This window comes from Vulpes lagopus, chromosome 3, assembly GCF_018345385.1.
Source record: "Vulpes lagopus strain Blue_001 chromosome 3, ASM1834538v1, whole genome shotgun sequence".
Lineage (NCBI taxonomy): Eukaryota > Metazoa > Chordata > Mammalia > Carnivora > Canidae > Vulpes > Vulpes lagopus.
Genome location: NC_054826.1, coordinates 104,835,341 through 104,854,248, shown reverse-complemented (window position 1 = coordinate 104,854,248; position 18,908 = coordinate 104,835,341). Strand labels below are relative to the sequence as shown.

At 56.3% G+C, this 18,908-nt stretch overlaps 1 protein-coding gene across 1 annotated transcript in view; it reads right to left on the bottom strand.

Moving 5' to 3' along the window:
• Positions 1-18,908, bottom strand: part of C3H7orf50 (chromosome 3 C7orf50 homolog) — a 133,663-nt gene that overhangs the window by 5,638 nt on the left and 109,117 nt on the right. The window contains exons 3-4 of the mRNA XM_041749677.1: positions 10,368-10,567; positions 3,818-3,899 (exon numbers count right to left, since the gene is read on the bottom strand). Of these exons, the coding sequence (XP_041605611.1) occupies positions 3,818-3,899; positions 10,368-10,567 (282 nt within the window). The remainder of the gene's footprint in view (positions 1-3,817; positions 3,900-10,367; positions 10,568-18,908) is intronic.

Below are 18,908 nucleotides of genomic sequence, written 5' to 3'. Positions count from 1 at the left end.
AGCACCACATCAGCCCCTGGCATGCCAACTACACAGGTGGGGTGGGGGAGGGCCTGTGCCACACATCTGCTCCCGTTCTGTCCATGGTCTGCAAGACCATGGGACTGGGGAGGCAAGGAGGAAGGGCGGACCTCCTGCAGTGACCCTCTCCCAGTCCTAGGCTGTTCCCTCTACTGGCTTCAGGCTCAGCAGCCACGGGTTCCTACCCCCTCCAAAATGTCACGAAGCCAAAAGTAAACACACGTTAGTGAGGAGACTTCTAGGACAAAGAATGGAGGTCTGAGGGCGATGAAGCCCATGCTGATAAAACCGAGTTCTGCTGCTGTCACCCCCACCCACCTGACTCTAGGTTCAGCTGGTCCCGTACAGAGGCGAGAGCAAAGGAATGGCCAGATCCACTTAAGAACTGCCAGTGACCCCCCACATCTCAAGTCTGAAGCCACAGTAATGGAGGTAGAGGCACTGGCAAGGACAGATGCCTAGAGCAAGGGGACAGCGCTAAGGCCCAGGTGGTAATCCTCCACCCACGGTCAGCTGGTTCTGACAAGGGCACCAGGACCATTTGATGGGGAAGGAGCCGTGGTTCCAACAGACGGGGCTGGGACCACTGGATGTCCATGTGCAAGAGCAGGAAGCTGGAGCCTACCTCACACTATACTCAGACCTCAGCTCAGAAGGGGTCAGAAACCTAGAAGTGTGAGTTAATAAACTCTTAAAAGAAAACATCAGGGATCCCTGGGTGGCTCAGCGGTTTGGCGCCTGCCTTTGGCCCAGGGCGCGATCCTGGAGACCCGGGATCGAATCCCCTATCAGTCTCCCGGTGCATGGAGCTTGCTTCTCCCTCCGCCTGTGTCTCTGCCTCTCTCTCTCTCTGTGACTATCATAAATAAATAAAAATTAAAAAAAAAAAAAAAAAAGAAAACATCACAGAAAATCTTCATGACCTGGGATTCAGCAAGGGCTTCCTAGATGGATCACCCAGAGCACCTACAGCCATTGACACAGGAAGTGCAGGGACTCCAGTGTGGTGGGCTAGGCACACTGCTGGCCACAGGGAGAGGGCATGAGAGTTCACTTACTGAGGGGGAGCCTTCCCAACTGCTCTCCCACAGGCTGCCTCCCTTCATCTCACACTGCCCTCTACTCCATGCTGTCCCCATCCCCTCCCTGCATGCGCTGCCCCCCGACTGGCTGCTCACCCCCTCACCAGCTTCCATAGTGTTGACAGCCAAGCCTGTGTCCTGCAGCAAGACTAGAAGATTCTATTCTGAAATCTAAGAATACAGGAGAGAAGATCCAAGATCCTGAGCCCAGCCTATCAACTGGCACGGAAGCACACAGGCCACTAGGGTGCTTGCAGCCCTGGCTACATCCACAGGGTACCACATCTGAGCAGTCTCTGATTCCAAAGTCAGAGGCCAAGTCACGCAAACACACCATGCAACCTGGATAAAATAAAAGTTATACAGAGAGAAGATATCGCAACTGTATTGTTACCATCCTCAGAGAGATAAGGAGATATGATCCGTTCATAACACGGGAATAAGATGCTATAAGCAGCACATCTCAGAGGGAAGCTGTGTCTTCATCAACAGGCATCACTGGCCGTCCTTGCTTACAGAGGTCACCCTGGTGTGGTGGGTGTTTCTTCCAATGCCAGTGATGCTGGGCTCCTCTGCAGGTGTTCACTGGCTACCTGAATCATCTGATCTGGAGAAACGTCTACATAGACCCTCTGTCCATTTTGAAATTGGGCTGCCTTTCTGTTACCGAGTCCACTGTGGGGAGGACAGTCTATTCAATGGATGGTGTGTATTCACACCTAATTCACCACATACAAAGTGGTCAATAGGTCAAAGGCCCAAATTTGCAAGAACAAAACTAAAAAACCCCTACAAGAAAACAGGAGAGTTTTCCTGACCTTGGGATAGGCAATGATTCCTTAGTTATGACACAAAAAACACAAACAACAAAAGAAAAAATAGAAAAATCAGGCTTCATCAAAATTATGACCTCTCCCCAGCATACTTCGCACTGCTGTGATGACTAGGTGGCCTCAGGGGGATGGGGATAACCAGGAAGCAAGGGCCATCTGGCTGCAGCAGTGGTTCCCGAGGTGCCCTGGGGCTCCCTCAGGAAGCAGTGTGTCTACAAAGGCTGGGAGTGGCCTGGCCTGTGGTCACTGCCCAGCACCTCTGTGCAGGAGCAGCTCCAGCTCCAGGGAGCAGAGGGGGGGACACAGACCCGGGACGGGTGGTCAGGGCACAGAGGTCTCTGCACATAGCTTCCTGCTGGCTCCCTGTGTGTGATACCTGCTCCCAAGAGCTCTGGGGACAGAAGTCTGTGCCCCAAGCTGCAGGGAGTGGAGAGCTGCCATGGGGCTGTGCAGGACAGTAGGGTCACAGGGAAAGCATGCGGTGTCATTGCCCCAAAGTGAGGCTCTGCCACAGATCACACTGCCAGCCTGTGACTCCTACAACACCCTGGCATCTGTGTGGACATCTGCCCTCCCCACACTGCCATACCCATAGTCTCATTTCAGACCGTGGCTGTTAGGTGCTTTCTCCACAGAGGTCTCCCCCCATCATGTGCAGACAGGCACCCTCAACCTCCCCATCCTAGAGCCACCACAGTTGTAATGAAAACTATACTTGTCAAAACAAACGATGGCAGCAAGGGATGACCACCTGTGAGAAAATCTACACTGATAGGGATGACCCTGCAGCATCACAGGGGAGGCAGCCAGGCCCTCCCCTAGAGCAGCATGCTGACTGACAAATGCAGAGGAGGATGCACACTGTGTGCACAGTGACCACTGACCCAGACAAGAGCTCCTGCTTGACCAATGGACACAGGTGGGATGAGAAACGGGGTGTCTGCATAATCTCAAAGCAGCTCTACAGACACGGCTCCATAGATCACCACAGGAGCAAACCCAGCAGGTGTCCCCTGAATCATGTGACTTACATCAGGATCAAACCATCCTGTACCTGCTCCTGGGTGTGCTAGGAGGACACAAATACCTGCCCCTGGGTGTGATAATTGGCCTCTCCAAGCACACCAAGGTTGTGAAGGAAGATCCAAGCTAAAGGAAATGACAGGGACTGACAAGCAAATGTGACTGCAGATGGGACCCTTGCCCATGGATGCCAGTAAGAACCAGTAGAGCCCATGGTGGTCATGAGAGGCCTGGCTCATCTGCAGGAAGAGGGTACTACAGCATTCTGGGGGTAACACAGTATCTCTTATACCACACCACTCCATCCACCCCTGGATCAAGAGCGCCTGGGAAGACAATTCCCCTATGGTCAGCAGCTTCCTTGGGGAAGGTTCAGCTTGAAGCAGGCAGACTGACAGCCCAGGACCCAAGCCCGCAAGCCCCTGGCCCAAGTCTTGCCCTGGACAAGCAGGGATTCTTCCTCTACGGCCCCAAGCAAATCCTTTCCTTTGTAAAATCAGGGGTTGGACTGGGGACCCCTGGCGGGGTTCCTACCACAAGTGCTAGGGCCTCTTTCTTAACCATAGTCTTGGCCAGGCCTGGCTGCTGGGGGTCTGCCCTTCTCACGCCCCTGCTGGAAGGGAAGCCTCAGGCTCCCGTGGCCTAAGCAGGCCCTGCCATCCTGGTCACTGGGACATTGACCCCTACCCCCAAGTATGCACAGACTATCATCTGGGAGATCCCTACGTCCCTGGGAATGCACACATCTCCTCTCCTCCTCCCCACCAGGTACACACACCTGGTTACTGTTGTACACGTGCACACACACCTGCCCCCCCCCCAGCATGTACATGTATCTTCCCCCCAGTGCGCACACACCTGGTTGCTGTCGTACATATGCAGTAACAGCCAGGTCTGCCTCGTCTTCTGAAATCTCCAGTTATCATGCTTCTCGGCCCAGCTAGGAAGCAAGGACAGAACATTTTAGGTGCTGGCAGGAGAAGCTGGATGGGTCTGTGCACCGGGTGTGTGTAGGTACTGCCCAAACCTGCCAGCTGGAGGGTAGCAGCCAAGGAGCAGGAGCAGAAGGGCTTCAGGGACTTGGCACTGGGAGGACACTTCACTTCTGCATGCCCTCAGGGCCCTCCCCAGCTAGGCCTGCCTCTACATCTGTACACAACAGCACAGGGCTCTTTCTTCCAGCCCTACAATGACAAAATTTTACAATGCCAACTTGTACATCCGGAATTCTGTGATATTGGCCATTCTTGCAAAGCCTTTATCATGTATTATGGCAGAGCCTGCCCACCAGAGTAGGGGAAGCCTTTAAGCCAAGAGCTGTGCATGGAGGGTGAGGGACAGCAAGCTAAGAGGAGCCAAGAACCCCCAGCCTTAAGGGCCATGCTGTTTGGGTTGCTCGGATATCAGGGACAAGGAAAGAAACCTGGCCATGCCAGCCCTGTGCCTCTGCTAGAGCCTCCTGACCTGCATGTCAGCAACCTGAAGGCCTCCGAGGGGCCAGGCCCCCACATGCCAAGACCATGGCAACAAACCCAGCCTGGAGGGGCTGAGGAAGAGGAAGCAGGTAACATCACGTGTTGGAGGAAGTAAGTCAGGATGGGTGGGTAGCAAAGCCAGGCTCTTGGAGCTGAGAGGTGAACACAGGGCCAGAGGCTGGCATATCTGGGACTTTTGGGTGCTGATGGCCATGGGGCTGCAGCCTCACTGCCTCTACTGTGAAGTTGGGGGGAGGGGGCAGGTAATTGCAGAGAGAGTCCAAGAGCTCCTGCTGGCTTCACAGCTTGTGGGGCCAGGGCAGAAGCACATGATTCGCTCCTGGGCTGTTGTACACACATCATGTAAGAGCAGAGCCCCGGGAGCCCTGCCCCACGCCTGTCTAGGGACCACGGGCACTCTGTGGGGCAGCCACAGAGCAGGACCTGAGCCAAACTGGACCTCTGCTTCTGTCCTCCTCAGGGAGTAGACACCACAGCTCATGCCTGGATTCCTTCCCATCTTGAACTGAAATGCCTGGATTCCCATCATTTATCAGTGAGGCCTTGGAGGCCGCCAGATTGGTCCTCTTACAAAGCAGCGTGCCTTTAGGGCAACATACTGGGGCTCTAGAACCAGCAGGTGCGGCACTCAGCTTGTGCGCCCACAGAAGGGTGAAAGCAGAAATCAGAACAGCGGTCATTAGAGGAAGTGATGGAAAAGAAAGAGCCACCACTGCCCTTTGGCCCCTCCCCACACTGATCATCAAGTCACTGCCTCTGCCTCAAATTTTCCTCCATCATCCACTTGGTAGAAACAGGTGGACTCTTCAAAAATGCTTCCTTTGCCACATGGTCTGATGTGAAGGAGAAGGTGCTGGAGAGACATAACCAGACAACAGAGAAAAGCTCTTCTATCCTGGTTCTGGTGAGCAACGGTCCACTGTGGTCCCAGCCAGACCGCCCCTGAGCAGCCTTCCCGGCAAGTCCCATGAGCTCGGCTCCTGTGACTTCCCTGCCATTCTGTGAGCCAGGGCTGGGCCTCTGCTGAGAGGTGTAGGCCCCGGGCTTGTCCCAGCTCTAGGGGGAGTGGCTGCCCTGGAATCTGTTCCTCCTGGGTCTCGAGTCCTCGACACACTAGCAAGCCCTTGTTATGCTTAGTCATTCCTTGTAATAAACTTTCCCTGTGCTTCCATTGACTGCCTGCATCCTGGCCCATCCTCCTGTCTTGGAGGATGGCACATGACCTCACCCTAAGGCCTGTGGGGTTCCTCCTGGGCTGACAGAGGTGTGGTGGTGCTGAGCTCCATTGCCTGGGACCTGGGGCTCTGTGGACCTGGCTCCCATCACCGCCACACTGACAACACAGACGGGCTGTGTGCCCAAAGCAACATCCTTGCTGGAACACCAGGGCTCTGGTCATCTGAGCCCCCATGGAGTGTTGGAATGGCTTCAGATAGGTCATGTGGGCCTGCAGGAAGCAAGGGACACAGGCTGGGGGCTCTAAGCAAACCCACAACAAGCAGAGTGAAGGCCAATGAGGACAATGAGGACAATGACAGGGAAGACATGACAATGGACACGGATGAGCCTGCCTGCCTATTGGGGTTCCTGCTCCACCCTTGGAGACCCCTGCCTGAGAGGCAGTGCCCTACCAGGAGAAAAGAATCTGTATTTTAGGGAGCAGGGAGGGAGTAGGGACCCAGGGCCAGAGTAGGTTTCCTGGTGCCAGGACTGAGCACCACCCTCTTGAGGGCGTGCTGAGTCCTTAGTGGCTTCTAGAGAACTCGACTCGGCACCATGAGGTCATGGATGAAGGACGAGCAAGAGGCAGGCACAGTCACTGCCCAGGCCCCAAGCCCATGGCCACCCAGAGATGTGGTGTGGCATAAGGGGTGGCAGGTATGACAGCAGCTCTGAGGCTCTAGTGCCACAGTGAGCCCAGGGCCGAGGCCCTGCCTAAGCCACAGCATCAGGCAGATTCTGTATTTCTTTTTTCTTTCTTTTTTTAAAATTTTTATTTATTCATGAGAGACATAGGTTCTGGAGCCTCTGAGCCGGTGAATGTGTCTCCTCCCTCCACCAACCCCTCCCCAACACCACGGCTCTCCGGACAACAGGCAGCACATGTGCCAACTCCCACGTTCCAGCCCATCGGTGCCAGCATGACGCAGCCATGTCCCCCTGTGGCAATCCCAGCTCTCTGTGGCAGAAATCTCATCTCAGCTGACAGGAAGATCAATCCTAGTGCCTGGACTGGGACCCAGGTATAATTAGGGTCCTCAGCTGTGATGGGGTGTGGCAGCCTCATCCCTGCAGGGAAGCCCTGAGCCACTGGAGCTCCACACCCTGCCGATCCCCAGTCCCCACAGCGCTGCCACCCACTCAGGAGCCTCCACTCTGCCTCTGCTCTGCTTATAGCCTGCCTGGGCACCCAATCCACATTATGGCCTGCACTGGGGGTGAGGCTGTGGCACTGAGCGCACCGTGGCTGGGACAGGACACCGCTGTCAGGGAGGAAAGGAGGTGTAGGTGTGCATGTCTGCTTCACTCAGTGGGGGGGGAGGGGGCGCTGCTAGTGCCCATGACCCCACTGGCCCGCTACAAATGTGCTCAGGGCCCCTCACTTCCCCTGCCCCAGTAGCCTGGTAGCACTGAGACCCGTATCTGTCACACAGCACACCAGCCACCAGCCACAAATGCAGTGTGGGGACTGTAACAGATACCACTGGCTACATGCAGCAGTAGCCATGGAGCGTGGCACAGAGTGTGGCCTGTATTTCAGCTCCGTACCTGCTTTTCCAGCCCTGAGCTCCTGGAGTCCTGTCTGTAACATGGGGCAGTAATACCTTCCTGTTCCAGTTTAAGTGAGAGTGGGGCCCCTCCAGGAGACGGGTGCCCTCCTGCAAACCCCTGCTCTCAGGTGCTCTCTGATGCCCTGCCAGCCACAGCAGCACAGCCCGGCTGTGGTTGGGAAATGGGGCCCCAGCTACTCGAGGTGGAGCCTCATTCCCACAAGGTCATTTTGTGTGGCAACAGGTATAGCTGCAGATGGCCCATGGCCTCCTGCCAGGAGGACAGTCCTGCTGTCTTGGGCAGACAGGAGGGACCCCCGGGAAGAAGGGAAGAAAACTACCAGAGTATGTCTGTCTGCCCTCAGCCCATGCCACAGGCACTTGGTGCAGGGTTCCCAGAGGAGAGGAACTCCCAGGTTCCTAGGTTCCTCTCCTCTGGGAACCCTGCACCCTAGCTGCCTCTGTCCCAGGTTGTGACATCTCATAGGTACCCAGGACTACCCCTGAGGCTCCCACAGGGTGCACAGACCATCACTGCTGTTTCACGAGGACACATGGAACACGGCATGGCTCCACCTGCACAGCACCAACACCTGGCAGGCACTAGGGGGCTGCAAGAGTCCATGGGGGCTGGAGGTGAGACCGGAAGCAAGGACTACACTGCTGAGGACAGGTTGCCAACTAGAGGATGGACACGGTCCCTGGGCTGGCCTCTAGGTAGTGGGGGCAGTTTGGGCAGGGCAGTAGTCCCTGAGGTGACAACCAGGGAGTTGGGCAATCCAGAGTGAAGACTGAGCCCCCAGCCCTCCCTTTGCCTTCCATAAGGGGTCTACACAGAGAGTGGCCATAGGCACCGCAAGCCTCCTGGCCCGTCCTTACTGCCTGCCGGCTGCCCTAGTCAGGCTCTGTGTCCTGCTATACATCCTGGGGTCTACTCTGTGGCTGGCATCTCCCTGGCCTGTCCACCTGCTCCTCTGTCCATCCTGGGCCCAATGGCCTTCTCTGTCTCCAGCACCAACCTAGCTGGGAGGACAGCTCTAACCTTGGCAGAAAGCAATTTGCCCAGGTGTGCAGGCTCACAGAAATGCAGACTGGCTCTCAGAGTGGCACGATGTTGAATCTACTCTGATCTTAGAGGACGCTGGTGGCACCCACAGTGCTGAGCCCCTGCACCAGGCAGGCCTCAGAGACTGGACAGACCCAGTATGGAGTATGGAGAGAAGTGCTTAGACCTGAAGAGGATCCCCAGAGGGTGACAATGGGCTGGCTGGGTGTCCTTAAGCGGCTGGTGTGGTCTCTGCACTTCCTTGTGGGGCACACCCCACACACTCATGACACACAGTCAGGTCACCCCAGCCTCCCCCATGGACATCTGGGCCTAGGACTTCCCCTGGCACCTCTGCTGAGTTTAGGGAGGCCAGGAGGGCTGTGCCAGCCATGTGGTCCCAGCAGACACAGATTCCCCAGCTCCCTTCCCCACTTCTTCTGGGAACTGTGGGAGGAGTGTGCCCAGGTGATACCAACAATGGAGACTAGGCTCCCAAAAGGGCAATGGTTCCAGCACAGACCCACTGTGCCCAGGAGCCAAGGCTGCAGGGAGACTGAAGCTCCCACACCGCACAGAATTACACATCATTACAGCTAATAATGGGCCAGGGGATGGGGACTCCGACCATAGTCCAGGCCACAGCTCCCTCAGCTCTCTGGCCGGCTGCTCCAGGGGGGTGGGGGTTGTGTGTGCGGCATAGAGAAGTCCAAGAGCCTATCTGCAGCCCTCTTCCCAGCAGGCAGGCGGGCTTCCAGAGAGGAATTCCTGCCCCCAGTGCAGCCAGGTCAGGGCCTTCTAGCGTTCTACAGGCCAGCAGGTGGAGGTTCAAGAGCCAGTGGGCAGCTGTCCTCCTGGGGAGGAGTTCATCTTCCTCACTGAGTCCATCCAGTGACCCTCCAGGGAGGAGCCAAGAGGCAGTAGACCAGCAGCCCACGGAGTTACCTGGATTTTTGGTTCAACATGGTACAGGATGCCAGTGAAGGGGACAGTGAGAGGCCACCCCACCCTCATTAGGATGGCCATCATCAGAGCACCTCCCCTTGCTGTGGGGCTGAAATGCTGCAACTGTTGTGTCTGCAGCTCTCCTACACCAGTCACCAGCAAAGCCTGCCCCCAGGCTATGCCCAAGACAAAGGAAAACACCTCCATGCAGAATCCTGCACATGGGCATGCACCACAGCAACAGACACAATAGCCACAATGCATATTTGGCTATAAGGAGAGAGGAAATGCTGGCACATGCTGTCATGTGGATGAACCTCAAAACACTACGTCAGGTGGAAGCAGCAGGCCACAAGAGGCCATGTGGTGAACAAGTCCCAAACTGGCACATCCACAGTGATACAAGGGCTAACACAGTGATACAAGTTTGAGGAGGGCTTGCTTGGATCTGGGGTAGGGAGCTGCATGAGAGCAGGAGGGTGCTTTCTGCAGGAACAAAGGTGTTCTAACCTGGCTGTGGCAGTGGCTGCATGTAAACTGTTCCCCAAAAACAATGAGGAAAAAGAGAAAGCATGTGTCCATGGCAGGCATTCTCAGGCTGACCTGGTCTCGACTGCTGAGGCTCATGGCCTAAAGAGTGAGTATGGATCGGAGAAAGTATGAACTCACTCTCTGGGGAGGAAAACCAGGAGGGGGGGCCCTGCTGGAATACCTGCCTCTACTTACCTACAAGTTTCTTTGCAAAGAGAAGCCAGTGGTGTTACAGTGGCCTCACTTTTCTTGGAGCTTCTAGAAAGTTTCCTACAAAGCTATTAGCAGTGTAACTGCCAGCCTCTACCTGGTTGTGGTGACAGGGTAAAGCAGGGTCTGCTGGGCACCCCAAGGGCTCCAGTCATGGCTGCAGTGACTGTGCCCTGCTCCCCTTCCTCTGACAGCCCCACTGGAGGTGATGATTCTGTGGTGACACCTGCCAGGACAGGCCTCAGACCACAGGAGCACAACTGGTGGTGGCCCTACTGCCCCCAGGGTCCTAGTGGTTCTGGGAGCCAGATGTGACCCAGGTCACCTGAAGTCCACAGCCCAAATTCCCTCCCAGGATACCACAGAGCCCCTGGACACTGGCCAGGCCCCATGCGAGGGGGGCGTCTTACCCACGGAGGTAGTCCAGGGCCAGCTGGGCCCCGGAACGCTTGGCCGGTGGGCTCTGGGCTGCTCCTGACTCTCGCAGTCGCTTCTTCTCCTCTTTTCTCCGCTCCTTCTTCTGTTTCCTCTCCAGGACCCTCTTCTCCTCCGGGGTTAGCACTGGCAGCTGGGGGGCCGTCTCCTGCCCAGCCCCCAATACTGCTCCTCCCTAAAAGTCAAGGGAGAACCAGCCTGCAAGGATGTCTTGCAGCATCCTGGAGTCCTGCTCTGAGGAGCTGACCCCTACCAGGTGGGTGGGCTGTCCCACACCCCGTGCTGGGCTCCCCTGGCAAATGGAGACAGAGCTGCTCAGAGACTTGCCCTCCTGGGGACTCAGGTGACCCTCACCCCAGGACGGGTCAAAGTTGAGTGACCTCAGCTGCATTTCCAGACCCTGTGCCTGTGCTCAGCACTGGGAACAAGGATTTCTGGGCCACCTGGAGGGCCCCATCCCATGAGGCTCTGCAGGACACTGCCCTTCGCCTGTCCCTAGCCCATTCCCACTGCTGTCTGCGCCAGGCCACCCCCAGGCCACCGCCCAGCAGGACGTGAGGTACAGGCGAAATCAAAGGCACACTGCTCCCGGGGGATGGGGACGGGCAGTCTTCCTGCCACAAGGATCCGCTGAGGCCCTTCTGCTCCAGCAAACCTCTTCTAAGGAGAGCAGGAAGCTGTGCAGCTGGCAGACGCGGTACTGGTGGCCTCTTGCCCTCCCGATCTGGCTGGCTGTGGCTTCTGGACACCATTTTCCCAGACACCAACCAGGTATAGTCCTGACTATCAAACCAAATGAGACTCAAAACCAGGTGGGGGGTGGTGGTGTGTGACTCCAGCAGCTGCACACCCTTCCCCCTTCCTGGAACACTTGCAACACCAGTGTCAGTGTCATTGTGATTCCAGCCAGGGACCTGGCTACTGCTCCCCAGGCCTCCAGAGAGGCCTAGCCAGCTGCCCCAGGGGCATCCAGCTTTTGCAGAGCCACGCCCCTCCCTCTGGCTGCTCCCCCACCCCCCAGGCCAGGCAAGTCCCTTCATAAAATGGCAGCGCCCTGACAACCTTTGTGTTCCCACTAAACACTGAATCCTTCCGGAATCTTCTAAAACAAAAGAGCAGCTTTCGTCAGCTCCTCCTCTGCTTCCCTTTAAAACCAGCTGAATTTACCAGCAGTGGGGTTTCAGGATTACACTAGGGAGTCTCCAGCAGTGCCATACGCAAGCACGGACACACAGACACACACACACTCACAGAAACACACAGAGATTCACACAGACACACACGTGTGCCAGCGCAGGGCTCTCAGGCCGCCAGGACGGGAGGTGCTTTCAGAGGAGAGTCTCTGGACAACCCCCTTCTTGGGGAGGAGTGGCATCTCCGCAGATACAGCCCCAGGAGCCCAGTGCCCCAGCTGCCTGAGAGGCTTTGGTTTTTAGGTGTTTCCTGAAGTCTAGGGGGCAGCTGTCTGATGAGCATGACGTCTGCAAGGAGTTCCCCTGCCCCAGCTGCCTGCTCAGACCGCCCTGGGCCACGGTGGCCGACTGGGCAGGCAGCACAGCCAGTCTGGCACTGAGAGCAGCAAACAGCCGCGGGCCAGCCTCTGCCTCCCTAGAGCCAGGCAGGCAATAGGGCAGCAGCCTTTCAGGGCCAAAGTCTCAGTGAAAGGTCAGGGCTGTAGCAGCGGGGGCTGAGGGCACATCAACACTGACCCTGAGGGCCTGGGCAGGGACAGGGAGGGTAGGAAGCAGCTGCCCCCTTGCCCAGAGTGCTGAGTACAAACCCTGCATCTGTCATGGTGCTCGCTGTCACCAGGGCCTGGCCTCTGCCTCCTGCTCTGACCCAGTGGAGTAAGGATGCTCCCACCGAGGTTGGAGGGGTCTATCCCACGAGAGATGGAGCCCTGTCTGCTTCCTGAGGGCCCAGGGGTGGCCTGTGGAGTGTGCGCAGTCCCCACGGAGGGGCCACCAGGCTGGTGGCCAGGACTTGAATGCGGTGTGGCCTGTGAGGTCTGGCTTCTTCTTCTACAACACCCAGCATTAAGGACACGTGAACTTGGAAAGGACACAGATAGCTTCTTTCTCTCTCTGGCTAACGGTCACCCTGGTGTGGTGGTAGTTGGAGCCCATGCTCTGTGTCCTCAGGAGCTAAATGTGCCTCCAGAGTTGTTCAGAGGGCCATGATGCCCACCTTTGACTGTGCCAGGGGTCAGCCAGGGACGCTGAGGGGGTCCAGCTGGATGCCCACACCCTGGCCACAGCCCAGGCTGAGAGGCCTCTCCAGAGAAGCTGGAAACAGAATCGCACAGGGTGAAGCCTCCTGAATTTTAAAGGCTGGCAGCTTAAACAATGCACAGTATAACAGCAAAACAAACCATACTGTGTGAAGCAGGCGAGGAAGCCAGCACCTCTGACCCAAGCCCTCTGACCCCTAACACCAAGACAGACTCTCCACCTGGACCAGCCTTCCTTTCCCTAAACACTGGCCCTTTCTGATTCTCTTCAGAGGGTAGGGGCCACCAAGGAAAGTAACCAGAGCCACTCTCCCACCAATACTGCCAAGGAGGGGGACAGGGTGACAGATCATTGCCCCTCCTCCAGCTGTGGTCCTTCACCGGGAGGTGAGCACATGAATCCAAGCAATGATTTGTGAAAAACACAAAGGTCCTTGGCATTGCTTGAAGATAAAGAGGTGGGTGCAGGTGTGCAGGGCTGTGACCTGGCCCACGTGGCAGGGATAGGCCAAGTGAGGGCTTCAGGGTAACTGGGCTGGCCATGGTGCCCACTGCTGTGTGGGCCTCACCTGGTCTCCTTGCTCTGGGTGCCCTGACCTTTCTGGCCTGGACCAGGTGACACCCCCATTGCTGCTACCATCACACGAGTGACGTCAGCTATTCTGGAGTGGTGCATTAGGCTGTGGGCATTAGGCTGGCAGGGCCAGAGTGCTGTGTCAGCCATGGTGGAGCCTGCATGGGACCAGGGGGTGGGGGCTGGGATGGGAGACAGCAGGACAGGCACTGGCTGGGCCCAGGGACCTCCCAGCACGTCAGGGTGAGGACCATGGGGACCTACCCGGGAGCCCCCTGCTTCCCTCATCCTGCAGCATCGCCTGTGCAGGGGGGTTCTCAAGCACAGCAGCTGCCAGGGGCCGCCCGCGAGCTTTTAGTGATACCACCATCTCTGGAGGCAAGGCTTATTAATACAACTTTCCTTCCAGCTGAGAATGAACTTCTTCCAGTGGCCACTGCTCTGATAACCCTCCACAGAACTCAGTTTTAATTAGCAAACAACAGTTTGGACACACCTGCCACCATCACCCATACCCCCTCAAACTTACCTCGTTTAAAGGTTGTGAACAGCCCATGTAAACAGAGAAAAATCTTAAAAGGAATGCAGCAGTCAGATCATCGAAGCCTATTGGGGCCCCTTCTGGGAGCGTCATGGGGTGGGAGGGGGAGCATCCCCAGCCCCCTGCAGGCCTGGCCCACTCTCCAGGGGAAGTCTAGGGCGGCAGCAGATCACCAGCTGTGAACACGACCCTTTTCCAAAATACAGACTGGACAACATGGGGGGAATCTGCCACCACCCTGGTCTGCTGCCTGTTTGCTTGTCACAAACACGTGGAGCTGACAGTGTGCACCCTCCATGCAAACACGCATTTCTACGGAGATGGGATGACCACACAGCAGTGCTGCCGTGGTTTCTGGCATTCCACATTGGACCACATACAGAATCTCCTATTACGGGAAGTCAAACTTTCAGCAACACATTCTCTTACTGTTAGATGTCTCCTGGACTGTGTTTCAAAAGGCACAAAAATAACTCAATGCACATGGAAAACTTCAGGCAGGACAAATGGACCTGCCACTGCCACCACAGAGGATGATGGGTGGTATGACCGAGGGACCTGGAATTTCTTCTAGGTCATCTCAACATAAATGTTTTCAAGTACAATAGTAAGTAACGTAGTGTTCGTGTCATTAAAAGCACTAAAAATCAAATCCTTACCGGCTTCTAGGGCAATGAAAACACTGGCTGCATGCATTAAACATACTGGAAATAAACAAACCCGAAAGTCCCAGACTCAAGAGTGAAACTAGGTAAGTAAAAGAAATATGGGGGCATTTCTGATAGAAACGTTGACACCGTTTGAGGAAAGATGAGTACATTATAAATGATCATTTTTTAAAAGATTTTATTTATTTATTCATGAGAGACAGAGAGGCAGAGACATCAGCAGAGGGAGAAGCAGGCTCCCTGTGGGGAACCCAATGCAGGACTCGATTCCAGGATCCCTGGATCATGACCTGAGCCAAAGGTAGGTGCTCAACCACTGAGACATCCAGGTGTCCCATAAGCCACCATTTTCTTTCACCTTGGTAAGTCCTGGCACGAGTCAGGGGAGAAATGATATGACTTTGATTTGGAAAGGCTACCACAGACTCCACCCAGCAGAAAAACCCTCCAACGAGAGCTGCAGGATATAGGTAGGATGTAGTGCAGGATGTAGTACAGGATGTAGGAGAACAGGCTCAGCATTTTTTGGATCCAGGAGAGGGGCCTCTCCAGGCACCAGACTTGGTCACAGAGCACAGGCTCCCCTGCAAACACCCCAGGCCCAAACTCAAGAACCCACAGAAGCCAACAGCCACTGTCATTCCCCAATGAGAAGACACTGGCAAAGAGACCAGAGGGATGCAGGCCAAGGTGGCGGCAGGGGATGGGGCAGATGTCCAGCGGGACTTTTCTCTCCCTCTCAAATATCCGACTTCACAAAGGGAGGGACACTTGAACTGTTGGGCTGGGTCAGCCTCCCCTCACCCTGGTCTTTCCTTTGGGGAGCAGCGGCTATGAATACATACCCCTGAGGGGCTGCTGTGGCCAACACTGGTCACTGGGGGACAGGGACACCTGGCCCCACACTTTTAGCTCGTTTCTGGTAGGCACTGGGGCCAGGCCTGTGGGCCTGTGGGGTGGGAGGGTTAGGGGTGTGCGGAGGCTCACCCCACAGCTCCCGGTGCTCCTGCCCCCACAGCTGCATCTCCAAATCAGCTTCCTGCGCCTCATCTGTCTGTCACTCTGCTTCTGGGGGGACCCAGTCTAAGGCTGAAGAGAGAGTGTGCTGCATGAGCCTGTGTCTCTGTCCCACATCTTTGGCTCATAGCGGGAAGGGGTCTCACCCCTTCCCCTGCCCCTCAGAACTGGCCAGCCCTACTCCCTGCACCCAGTACAGCAGCCCAGCTATGGGGTCCCGGGGCCTGGGGAGCAGGCAGCCTTTTGGGTGGGGGCAGCTTTGGGATACCGAGAAAGGCTCTGAGAAGACAGTCTTGCTGCCATGTCTCCCCAGCCTCAGAAACAGCCTTGTGCTTGTCCAGGGCTGCCCTGGTCTCACAGCAGACAGGGAAGTGGCCTCTGAGGGTCCCCTGGTCCCCCTAAGCCTTGGAAGAGGAGCAGATTGGGCCACTGTGGGCACGGAAGCTTCAGCATGTGGGTGGTCCCTGCAGGTGTGACAGCAAGGTGACACCACCTCTGGGGCATGCTCAACTCCAAGATTCAGGCTGGATGCCAGAGTCTCAGTTCTAGGACCAGGAGTTTGGGGCCATCAAAAGACACAGAGGGCTGCCATTCTGCACACATCTCGACGGCTGGCTTTGCCAGCAGCGGGTCGATGCTGGGATTGCTGTTCCCACCCACACTGGGGGATTCCAGGTCATGAGCAGCCCTCTCTTCCGGCAGACCTTCCTTCCAGGCTCAGGTAGCAGAGCCTTTGTCTAAGAAAGGAGGCAGACTCGGGAAGGCAGGGACGACCCCATGTAGACTCGAGGGACAGGGCCCTTGACCATCCCATCTGCCAGGACACCCTCCCCCCAGGCAGGAGATGTTGGACACCTGGGCGTGCTCTAGGTTAGCACCTGCACCGCCAGCAACCACAGGCAGAGTGCGGGGTGGTGAAGGGGGCCGGGATCCGGGAGCTGGGAGAGCAGGCTGCCTGGCTATACACAAACCTGTGGCTACACTGGCTCAGGAACACCTGTGATATTGACCCATTGTTTGAAACCGTTACCCGTGGCAAACTGGGGCAGGTTCCGAGCCAAGCAGGGATGGGATCAAGGGCTGCCCACAGCACCATGTGTGCCCTGAGGTGCTGTGACTCTGCTGTGGCCCTCAGGGATAGCCCTGAGTAAGGTGTCCTAGAAGGCCGTGGCTTCCCCTGTAGAGGGGGGCAGCACTGTGGCCTGGGCGCTCCCACAGGGTGGGAGCCAGTCTCCCCGGAGGAGACGGGTAGGCTCCTTAGGGCCAAGCCACAAAGCCACCCCTACAAGTCCTTGAAGACCTAAAACCTGAGGCTGCCACCCTGCCACGCTTACTGCTCCACTGACAGATGCCGAGACCCCTATCTCCAGTGGGGGCCCAACCTAAGTCCAGACCCCTGGCTTCCGAGTCTCACTCATGTGTTCTTGGGGGCCATCTGGAAACACTGGAGGCGCAGTATCTCCTTGAACGGGTTTGGGGGCATCTAGAGCCACGAGTGGGTGGTCTTGCTGTGGGCACGGGTGATGGCTGTCCTCTGCTCTTGGTAAGGGCTTTCAGCACACAGGATGCCAAGCTTGTAGGAGATCAGTTTTGTACCTTTGTGTCGATTCATTTTGGTGAAACCACAGCAGGAAAAGTATGAGTTTACAAGGCCCGAAGCCCACAGACTTCCTTCCCTGGGGCTCCTCTGCACTGTGACTGTGCTGTCAGGCCTGTGGGGTCAGGCTCTCTGCTGGTTCAGTGCGGACTTGTGGGCGGACAGCACTGCAGACCCCTATGTCCTAGGCAGCATGGCACGGGCTGGAGACGTGGGGGGATAGGGGACAGCTGAGGACCAGCTGTCAGTGTTCACAAAGACTACTGATTCCAGACCAAACTGACCAGAGAAACCAGGCTGCACAGACCAGGGCTCGTGCTTGAGGCCACCCCAAGAGCTGAGGATTATGCTGACGGGCATCATGTGCCCCAGCGCAGGGGGCAGGGGCCAACCTCCCACCCCTGCCTGGGCATTGTGCACTGCCGCTTCTCTGGAAACTGAAGCTGTCCAGGGGCAGTGTCTGTGAGGTCAGCTGATGTGCTCTATCCAGACAAAATGCTGCCTAGACTCTCCTGCAGACCTCGCACCAGTGTCCCTTTTTGAGCCAGACAGTCTGGTTTGGACTTTCTGTCACATGAGACACATCACAGCCGTTTACTCAGAGAAGGGATCTTGCCCTGCCCACTACTGTGGTTTGACACACAGTGCCCGCCAGGGTGACATGAGCTGTGATGTGGGCACTGTCCACGCACCATTGTGTGCCTTGTCAATTGTTTACACCTGCTCCTGAGCATGGCAGCTGCCTTGGTTGAAATGCGGATTGCTCTGAACCTCAGGACCTGAGGGGAGGCTCCAAGGGTGACAGCTCACCCTGACCCCCAGGGCCGTAGTGTGCAGCCATAGCCTCTGGACTGGCTCAGGCTCCATGAGGGTCGACAGCAGCTCTGTGTATCCCAGAGAAAGGGCCCTGTCTTTCCCAGAGCATCCACGAGCAGAGATCAATTGTTCATCTTCACAGAGAGCAGGGAGGGGAAGGAGGCCCCATCCACGTGGGCACAGCGGCGGCCAGAGCCCAGGATGGGCCAGGAGCTGCTGAAGTCTGATGATGTGGCAAAGACTGAGGGTGATGGAGAACACTACCCCCTGGTCAGTGCTGGTCCTGCCTCCAGCTGCAGAGGAGGGCCGGATACACCAGCCATCCTCTGGTTTTCCCACTTAGAAAACAGGAAATGCCAGACTCAACGCTTACAAGGTTTTGTAAAGCAAAGGAAACTTTTCTTCTTCCCCAAGATTGTGTGTGGAAACCCAAAATTCGATTAGCATTGGAGGATGGGAGGACTTCTCCCTGGGCTCTGGAACCTTCTCTCTGCCTATCTACGTGGTGGAGCGATGCCTCCTTACATTTGCTAGCTATATATTTTTCAGAACGTGGCAAAAAGAAAAGTAAGTCCAGCAGGAGAAAGTGGATCTAGAACGTAGTCAAATTTAGATAAAGACCCTCAACTCCTCTCTGTGCACTGTCCTCGATGGCCCCCCAGGCCAGACACTGAGGTGTGTGCACACCCCTCTCTCTGCTCACCCCGCAGCTCCACCAGGCAGGGCTTGGGCCTTGGCAGATGCCATCTAAGGCAGAAAGCAGCCCTGACCCACCACAATACAGTGTCGTCACCTCCCTGCAGAAGCAATATAAAAGCTGGAATGGAATTTTATGTTCTTACTTTTACACTGTCTTTGCAATCCTTGAGTCTTGTACACAGAGAACACATCTCTGTTTGAACTGGCCATGTTTCTAGGGCTCACCACATGGCCAGGTCAGGCTGTCAACCGCAGCCACCCCCAAGTCTGGCCCAGGGCAGCTGGCAAGGACAAAAGACAGGATGGGTTTCCCCAGGCCTGCAGTTTTCACGCTGCAAGGCCTAGTGTCCACATTTGCAAATCAGCACCAAGCT